Consider the following 9,746-nt stretch of genomic DNA (forward strand, 5'->3'; position numbering starts at 1 on the left):
TGGCTGTGAATGACAAGACAATTCCTCGCCGGGGAAAGTGAGAGCCTTAGTCCTACCAGTGACCGGACTGGGAACTAAGGCACTAGAGGCGGCGCCGGTCCGCCTCGCCGCCACGCCCCCCGCCCCCTCGGAGGCAGGCGCGGACAGAGGCCAAATAGCCCGAATTCACGCGGCGTCCAGTGCGCTCGCCATACCTCAAGCTCGTTCAGTAAGACACCGGCGTGGGTCCCCAAGCCCTGGACAACCGCTGGGGGCGGTAAGATCGGTACGCGACAGCTCCCGCCGTGACGCAGCCCGGAGCTTGGTAGCCACCCGCCGCCGCCCGCCATGAACGGCTCCCTGCGGCCGCGCGCCAGCAGCTGGCGGCGGGCAGCCACCGTCGTGCTGGCGGCCGGCTGGGCGTGCCCGAGCCCGGCCGGCTGGGCGTGCCCGAGCCCTGCCGCCCCGTCGCTGCCCCCCGAGGGCTTCCGGCTGCTGCTGCTGCAGCGCTCCAGGAGCCAAGGCTTCCTGCCCAGTGCGCACGTCTTCCCGGGAGGCCTGGAGAGCTCCGCAGACAGCTCGGCGGACTGGCTGCGCCTCTTCGCTCCGCATCACCGGCCGCCGCGCTTCGGCCTGGGGCCCGCATGGTCTCGGCCAGCCTCCTTCCCGGGGCTGCCGGACCCCCCCAGCGCCGCAGCGCTGCCGAATGACGTCGCCTCCCGCATCTGCGCCATCCGCGAGACCTTCGAGGAGGCGGGCGTGTTGCTGCTGCGGCCTCGGGCCGCCCTGCCCGCCGCTCCCGAGTTGGGCTGGGCGTTCGCTGCGCCACCGGGCCTGGACGCTTGGCGCGACCGCGTCCGCCGCGACCCGCGCCACTTCCTGAGCCTGTGTGAGCACCTCGACTGCACGCCCGACATCTGGGCGCTGCACGACTGGGGCGGCTGGCTCACGCCGTTCACGCTCCCCGGCGGCCGCCGCTACAACACGGCCTTCTTCTTGTGCTGCCTGAGCGAGCCGCCGACGGTCTACCCAGACTTGACCGAGGTGGTGAACTGCCAGGTAGGGCGTGCTGGGCCGGAGTGGGGACCCACCCGAACTTGAGAATGAGGGCCCCGGCCGGTAGCCAAGGCCCACCTGGAACCTCCCGATAAGCCCAGGATAGAGAGGCTGATGACAGGTGTTCTCCCAACTATGATGGGGCTCCAGCTGGTGGACCTTATCTACCTAAGATCATGGCTTAGCCTGGCCTACCTTAAAGGTTCTCAGAGCCCTTATATTAGTCTTCTGCTGGGCAAAATCCCCTAACACGAAGGCTGTTTTATAACGAAGGATTGACTTATCTCATGTAATTTATTGAATACTGGAAGTGAGCAACAGTATGCGTGTAAGCATGTCTTTGGTTTACCTTCATGATCTCATGCCTGATTGGGAGTTTGCTCATTGCTCCTGCCCAGGGTTACCAGTAGTGAGTAGCTAGCTGGGGGGAAAGCTCAAAATTCAAAAGTAACGTTTCTACTGAATGCATATGGCTTTTGCAGAGTCCTAAGTTTTCGAAATTGTAAACTGAACCAAAGTCCGGTAGATGTAGCTTCCTCAGAGCCATAGAGCCCACAGAGAGGGCATGGCACCCAGGAAGTCCAGCCCTTAGCCCTACAGGCCAAAGCCAGGACCTTGGTGAAGTGCTCTCTGCTTTCCCCAGCTTCACAGTCCAGGCCTCACTCTGCCTCTCCCATGGTTCCCCCAGGAGGGACCCGAGGAAGATCCCCGGAATGTGCAGTGCTGCTCATGTGCCAGGCTCCTTTCTGAGCACTTTACCTGCGTGAATTCATTTCATGCCCACAACAGTTAATTATGCCCTCAGAGAACATCCTTTATGTGGTTTCAGTCTTAAATTCATGGAGACTCGTTTTATGGCCACCAATATGGGTCTGTCTTGGTGAATGTTCTCTTTGCACCTAAAAAAGAAGAATGCTATGTTTGATGGAGTGTTTGTAAAAATGTCAATTAGGTTAAATTTGTTGGTAGTGACTTTCAGTTCTTTGCCATTTCCTTGTTCTATCAGATATTGACAGGAATGCTGAAAAAAATTTTTTAAAGATTTTTTTTAAAATAGTCTCTACAGGGGCGCCTGGGTGGCTCAGTGCGTTGAGCCGCTGCCTTCGGCTCAGGTCATGATCTCAGGGTCGTGGGATCGAGTCCCGCGTCAGGCTCTCTGCTCGGCAGGGAGCCTGCTTCCCTCTCTCTCTCTCTCTCTCTCTGCCTGCCTGCCTCTCCGTCTACTTGTGATCTCTCTCTGTCAAATAAATGAATAAAATCTTTAAAAATAAAATAAAATAAAATACTCTCTACAGCCAACATGGGGCTCGTATTCAGAACCCTGAGATCAAGAGCCGCATGCTCTACTGCCTGAGCGAGCCAGGTGTCCCAGGAATGGTGAAATTTTTTTTTTTTTTAGATTTTATTTATTTATTTGAGAGAGAGACAGTGAGAGAGAACATGAGCGAGGAGAAGGTCAGAGGGAGAAGCAGACTCCCCATGGAGCTGGGAGCCCGATGTGGGACTCGATCCCGGGACCCCGGGATCATGACCTGAGCCGAAGGCAGTCGTCCAACCAACTGAGCCACCCAGGCATCCCTGAAATTTTTTTTTTTTTAAGATTTTATTTATTTATTTGAGAGAGAGAGAATGAGAGAAAGAGAGAGCATGAGAAGTGGGAGGGTCAGAGGGAGAAGCAGGCTCCCTGCCCAGCAGGGAGCCGGATGCGGGACTTGATCCTGGGACTCCAGGATCATGACCTGAGCCGAAGGCAGTTGCTCAACCAACTGAGACACCCAGGTGTCCCAGGAATGGTGAAATTTTTAATGAGTAATTATGGATTAGTCTTTTCCTCTTTTAGTTCTGTCAGGTTTTTTGTCATGTATTTTGAAGCTGCCTTGTAAGATGCTGCATAGACATTTAGGACTAGACATTTAGGACTGTTAAAGTTTGATGGATTAACCCTTTAATTATTTTGAAATGAGCTTCTTTATCCCTGGCAATATTCCTTATCCTGAGATCTGAAATTTCCTCTAATGCTAATATAGCCACTCTCCCTTTTATTTGATTAGCAAGAGCATAGTATCTTTTCCCAGCCTTTAATTTTAACTTGTCTGTATCTTTACTTTTGTTTTATTTTTTAGAAGATTTATTTATTCATTTCAGAGAGGAAGACCATGAGTGGGAGGGCTTCACCAACTGTACCACCCAGACACTCCTCTGTCTTTTTATTTATTTATTTTTAAAGATTTTATTTATTTATTTGACAGACAAAGACCACAAGTAGGCAAAGAGGCAGGCAGGGAGAGAGGAGGAAGCAGGCTCTCCGCTGAGCAGAGAGCCCGACGTGGGGCTTGATCCCAGGACCCTGGATCACGACCCGAGCCGAAGGCGAGGCTTTAACCCACTGAGCCACCCAGGCGCCCCTGTCTTTATAGTTAACGTATGTTTCTTGTAGACAACATATGCTCTTGCCTTTTTTTTTTTTTTTTTTTTTTTTTTTGAATCAATAGCACAAGTTCCACCTTTCAGTTGGGGTGTTTAGATCATTTATATATGTCTATATATTTAAGTATTTATATTTAGTTCAAATCTATCATTTTGCTTTTAGTTTTTTATCTGCCCTATGTATTTTTTTTTTTTTTTACTTTATTTATTTGACAGATCACAAGCAGGTAGAGAGGCAGGCAGAGAGAGAGGGGGAAGCAGGCTCCCCGCTGAGCAGACCCTGGGACCCTGGGATCATGACTGGAGCTGAAGGAAGAGGCTTTAACTCACTGAGCCACCCAGGTGCCTCTCTGTCCTGTGTATTTTTCATTTCAGAAACTTTTCATTAACCAACCTCTTGGGGGCGGGGGGTCAACCCAGATATTGTTACCAAAATTTTCATGTTGTCTCAGAGGAATCTAGCAAGTCACATTAATGAATTAATTTTACAACTTCAATTAGATTTGCGTACTAACCTAATGATTTCGAATCTTTGATTGCCTCTGGAATAAACCTCAGGAGCCCCAATCTTTGTCTTCCACAGTGGTCATCTCCATCAGAGGCAACTGAGAGTTTCATATCAAAGGAAATTTGGTTTGCACCTCCACAATTCTATGAAATAAGAAGACTGGGAAATTTTGCCTCTCTCTCTGACTTGCACAAGTTTTGTTTGGATGGTGCGTTAGAAGGAATGGAAAGATGGCTGCCAATCACATTTTTAACTGCTGATGGAATGCTCCAGCTTTTACCAGGTAAGTCAGTGAAGTACCAGTGCTTTTTCACATTTAGTATTCACGTTTAATGCACGGGGCTGTATGGCAGTATTGCCCAGCATGGAGACATGAATTACTGTCGTTTTACACAATACAGCAGTTTATTAAGTAAGGTCTAATTCTATAAAATATCCATAGTGTTTATTTTAACCAAAAGTTCTGAATATTTTGCTTTATACACACCCATATACATTTATTTAAATGTTTACTAGATCTTGACAAAGTTCTTTCTTATATATTCTCATATTTTTACATTTTAATTTTGAATTATGAGAATAAAGTATGAAGTTGAAAACTTCTGTTTTCAAGTACATTCTATTAAGAACTTGAATTACGAGCACTTGTCAATTTATTTGAATTAGGGAGTTTGTTGGTGGTCAGTTGTTGGACAAGTGCCAGGTAGGGGTTTTATGGCAGTTTAGAGTGGGGTTTTGTGACCTGTCTCGCAGCTACTTGGCTCAGTTCTCAGAACAGTGATAATATTTGTTCCTCATCCTAGAGTGGGATAGTTTAGTGGTCTTGATGTGTAAAGACAATTTCGATTATTTAACCTTAAAATTATTAGAACAGCCCACATTGAAACCCAACAATATATGGATATCAAGGCCAATATTGATACTGACTAGGATAAAGCAAGTCATGGGCCAGTCTAAAACTGATAGTTTGTGATGAAAAAATACCAATCATAAATACTTTTGTGCCCAAAGAAAATTCTTGGCTGGGGAATGGGACTGTGGGGAAGGAAAGAAATTTAGGTAAGCTCATAAAATTAGAGTTATTTACCCTGTCTCAGTTCTAGACACGACAGATGAAAATAAATACCAGTGTATGTCACTAACGTTTTGTTATGTTTTATAACATAACACTGCGGAATCAAAATACTATTTTTCAGGAGACGAGCTGTACTTAAAAGATTCAGAATTTTTAGAAAATGTTATGTCCACTGGAAAAAAGACTGAAGAAATCATGAAGGAAGGAAAGATATTTCACCGACTCGTTTTATACAGCCGCCATGTGTATAATCTCCACGTGACTATCCAGTCAAAGTATAAACATGTTTATCCTAAGACCTATATAATAAGTAAGAGCCATTTGTAGAGCACTGCATATTTGTACTTGCTTGGTTGACTGTTTGAAGTTGTCCTATGGAGATAGGAAGGGTTGACTAGACCTGCTTGGAGCACAAGGACCTGCCTGGAAGTTACAGTACAGTCTTCCACATTTCAACTGTATTACAGCACTTCCTTGCTTATTTCATTCTTCAAAACTTACAGTCTGGGTGCCTGTTGGTTAAACAACTGCCTTCAGCTCAGGTCATGATCCCGGAGTCTCGGGATCGAGTCCCATATCGGGCTCCCAGTTCCAAGGGGAGTCTGCTTCTTCCTCTGACTTCCCCTTTCATGCTCTCTCTCACTGTCTCTCTCTCAAATAAATAAAATCTTAAAAAACAAAAACAAAAAACTTACAGTCTCACACAAGTATAATGATCTTGTTCCCAGATTGAGGGGAAAAAACCTCTCACAAGGGTTTCCATTTCTATACTATTTTTGTATTATTTTATTATCAAAAGTTTAACTAAGACATTCTCCTGCCATTGTCTGGTGTACTAGCACTTTCCTTGATGTGCTTGAGAGCTGGATCTGTGACTCCCTTAGACGTGCTGCTGGAATTAGTTTAAGGTGTCTGATTACACAGGGAACAGTAAACTGAGACGACCTTCAGGTGACAGGGTCATTATTTTCTTGTTATATCTTTAGCTTGATGATTAACCTTCAATTCTGTTTAATACTAAAAGGCCTTAGTTGTTAGGTTTACCAGATGGGAAACCTATTTTAAAGGCTATGAAGCCATAACAAAAGCCATAATTATTTTTGCTCTGGAGCAGTAGCTAATGAATACAATGAGGTTAGAGGGACGTAGAACTAGTCATCATTCATTGGTGTTTTATTAATGATGCTTATTTTCAATATTTTTAATATGGGTTATTTTTTCATGTTGCTTTAAGAGGAATACTATTTTGATTAAAGATGGGAAATGGCTAAGACATCAATTCTGTTTCAGATGCTTGACTGTATCATCCATAATACAGTGTATTTTATTTTTCATGAAATGTCTTAATTTTCCTACCTATAAAATCAAGGTATTGATGAATAAGGTATATGTGTATTACTTAATCTTGGCTGGAGGAATACATCTAGATTAGTGGTTCTCCACCCAGAGCACTTTTGCTCAGGGGACGTTTGGCAGTGTCTGAAAACATTATTGGTTGTGAATGTGAGCTGCTTCTACCACCTAGTGGGGAGAGCCCAGGGATGTGGTTAAATATCCTACAGAAATAGGACAGCTGTCCACAACAATTATCTTGTCAAGGTTTAGAAACACTGATCTAAAGTAAAATCGCTTTTCTTCAATGAATGGTGCTATGTGTACATTTTGAGAACCATATACTGTATTCCCTCTGGCTTCTGGACCTACAGAAGTTCTCCTTACTGATTTGGCTTTGGGCATAATACTGTTTCATTCTCACAGAAAACAGAATGTTACAGCTGGAAGAGAACTCACTGAACACCATTATTTTGCCAATTAGAAAACAGAGACAGCTTCACACAGCTCATCAGTGCCATAGCTAAGAGTAGAACCTGATGCTTTGACAAGCAAGTGACATCTGTCACCTACTACTGAAAGCAGAAATGGGAACAATTCGGCCCACCGCGTCTTGGTATCATAGTCACCAGAGAAGCCACAGCACAGCCAAGCACTGGTGGAATAATGTTGTATTCACATGGAGAAGAGGCAGGGCAGAATCGGTTCCAGCAGTTCAGATCAGGCCCCCACAGCCACCAGGTGCTCCCCCTGCAGTGGACAGATACAGTCACGGGATTGGCCAGGTGTCCTGGGATGCAAGCACTTACGCAGAGCAAAGGAGGACAACATTGAGTCTGAAACAGAGAAGGACATCCCACAGAAGGTGATGAGGCCAGCACAGGCTGTGAAGACTCTGTTGGTAGTGGAATGTTCCAGGCTCACTTCCGTGGCTGGGAGAGAGGGGAAAACTGCATAGCACTGCCTTTCCCAACCCTTTTAGCCCTGCACCCTTTTTGCTGGAGTTATGTGGTTCAGTGGATGATTTTAGGAGAAGTGACAAAGTAATTTGACAGAGTTTTCTTCATAACAATATATTTTTGTCTTTTTCATCTGAATGAAACCTTGTCTTCCAAGAACTACTTTTGGAAGACTCACTTGACTTCCTACCTGTTGTGATACCCTAGGGCCCCAACACAAAATAATAGGGCAGATCACGTGTCCCACTCCTCTTCTAGACCCCTTCCTGCCCATGCTGGCATCCCCACTCCATGTCATCTCCACCAGGACGCAGCCAGGAAAACTCACTTTCTATAATACTATGCAGTCTCTTGAAACCAAAGTTAATATTCAGGAATAAATACAAAGTCAGTGTTCGTTTCCATTACCTACCTTCTTTTGTTGATTCCTTTGAATGACTTTCACGAGAATCCAAAACTGCACGGGCATCAGCATTTCAAGTTAACATGTCTCATCCTCACAGTTCCCGTGTTAATAAAAATAAGCATGCCCGGGACGCCTGGGTGGCTCAGTTGGTTAAGCAGCTGCCTTCGGCTCAGGTCATGATCCCGGCGTCCTGGGATCGAGTCCCACATCGGGCTCCTTGCTCGTCAGGGAGCCTGCTTCTCCCTCTGCCTCTGCCTGCCATTCTGTCTGCCTGTGCTCACTCTCTCTCCCTCTCTCTCTCTCTCTCTGACAAATAAATAAATAAAATCTTTAAAAAAAAAAAAAATAAGCATGCCCTATCCTGTGGGAGACACAAAGGGCTCAGGTATGAGGGGACATCTCTTCTGAGGGATTTTGAGAGGGGTACCCTCACATTTGGGCATATGTAGTTATTTACTGACTCTTATCAAACCTGTTTTGTTTTTTTTCTTTTTAAAGATTTTATTTATTTATTTGACAGAGATCACAAGCAGGCGGGGGAGTGGGGGGGGAGCAGACTCCCTGCAGAGCAGAGAGCCGGATGCGGGGCTTGATCCCAGGACCCTGAGATCATGACCCGAGCCGAAAGGCAGAGGCTTTAACCCACTGAGCCACCCAGGCGCCCCAAGCCTCTATTTTGTTTTTAACTTCTCTGCAACTTTTCAACCACTTGTCCTCTTTCTCTGTAACTTCTCCTCTAACTGACCTTTAGCTCTTAGAGCCCTCATTACCTGTTCGCATACCTTATTCGGTCCTTGGGTGAGGTAAGCAACTTCCAGGTTACATCCTTGAAAAAGAAAACTGCTTGCCCTCCATTTTGTCTTTTCCCCTTCTCAGTGGCTAAAAGTTGTGACCACTGGAGCAGCTTCCTGGGACCCAGACACAGAAGCCAGGTGTTAGGACACAACTGCCTGCCAGACTTGGACTGCTCACCTCTTGCTTGCTACGTGAAAGAAAATAAAAGCCACTATATTTTGGGGTCTCTTTGTTAAAAGAGTTAAGCTTGTTTCCTAACCTACAATTTTCCCTTTAAAGCAGGGTCCCTCAGCACAGTCTTCCATATATCAGAAATCTACCAGTTATTTAAGCTAAAAATATTAGTCATTCTTGACTCCTCCTTTTGCTTTATACCTAGGGGACTAGCAGGTCCTGTTGATTCTGTTGCCTACAATTACCTTGAATTTCCCATTTTTTTTTAAGATTTTATTTATTTGACAGAGATCACAAGTAGGCAGAGAGGCAGGCAGAAGAGGTGGTGGGGGGAGCAGACTCCTTGCTGAGCAGAGAGCCAGATGTGGGGCTCAATCCCAGGACTCTAGGATCATGACCTGAGGCAAAGGCAGAGGCTTAATCCACTGAGCCACCCAGGCACCCTGAATTTCCCATCTTTTGTCCTCTCCACTGCCATCACCTTAGTTGAGCCCCATTATATTTTACCTAGACACTATCAGCCCTGTAACAAATGTAAGATCTAGTCTCTCCATCTTCGTTCTTAACCTCATGACACATTCTCTCCTATTGAACTGGAAAAGTGCTCTCGATATCCAAATGTAAGCCATGTCCAATCACTGCCTTCATTAAAACCCTTCAGTGGCTTTTCTTCACATTTAAAAGCTGAATTTACTGTGGCCTGCAAGGCCCTACCTTTCTCTCTAATTTCATACCTCCTTCTCCTTCTACACTCCCATGAGAAGGGTCTTCTTTCTGTTCCCTGATTACTCAAAGTTCCTTCCCACCTCAGGATCTTTGCACATACTGTTTGCCTTGAAGCAAACCGGATCTCTAGTTGTATTTTTGTTCTTGAGTCGCTGTTACCACTGTGTCAGGAAAACAGATGAGGACATGTGGATTGTTGGCATGTATAAAAGAAGATTCCAGGGACGCCTGGGTGGCTCAGTTGGTTAAGCAGCTGCCTTCGGCTCAGGTCATGATCCCAGCGTCCTGGGATCGAGTCCCACATCGGGC

At 45.9% G+C, this 9,746-nt stretch overlaps 1 protein-coding gene across 1 annotated transcript; it reads left to right on the plus strand.

Annotated features, from left to right (window-relative positions):
• The first annotated feature begins 327 nt into the window (after positions 1–327).
• Positions 328–5,605, plus strand: LOC111161468 (nudix hydrolase 19). The gene is made up of 3 exons (XM_022525137.1): positions 328–1,038; positions 4,046–4,253; positions 5,167–5,605. The coding sequence occupies exons 1-3, from the start codon at positions 328–330 to the stop codon at positions 5,370–5,372; spliced, it is 1,125 nt and encodes a 374-aa protein (XP_022380845.1). The 3' UTR covers positions 5,373–5,605.
• Positions 5,606–9,746: the final 4,141 nt, after the last annotated feature.

Source organism: Enhydra lutris, unplaced genomic scaffold (genome assembly GCF_002288905.1).
Source record: "Enhydra lutris kenyoni isolate GAN:26980312 unplaced genomic scaffold, ASM228890v2 scaffoldscaffold85, whole genome shotgun sequence".
NCBI classification, from domain to species: domain Eukaryota; kingdom Metazoa; phylum Chordata; class Mammalia; order Carnivora; family Mustelidae; genus Enhydra; species Enhydra lutris.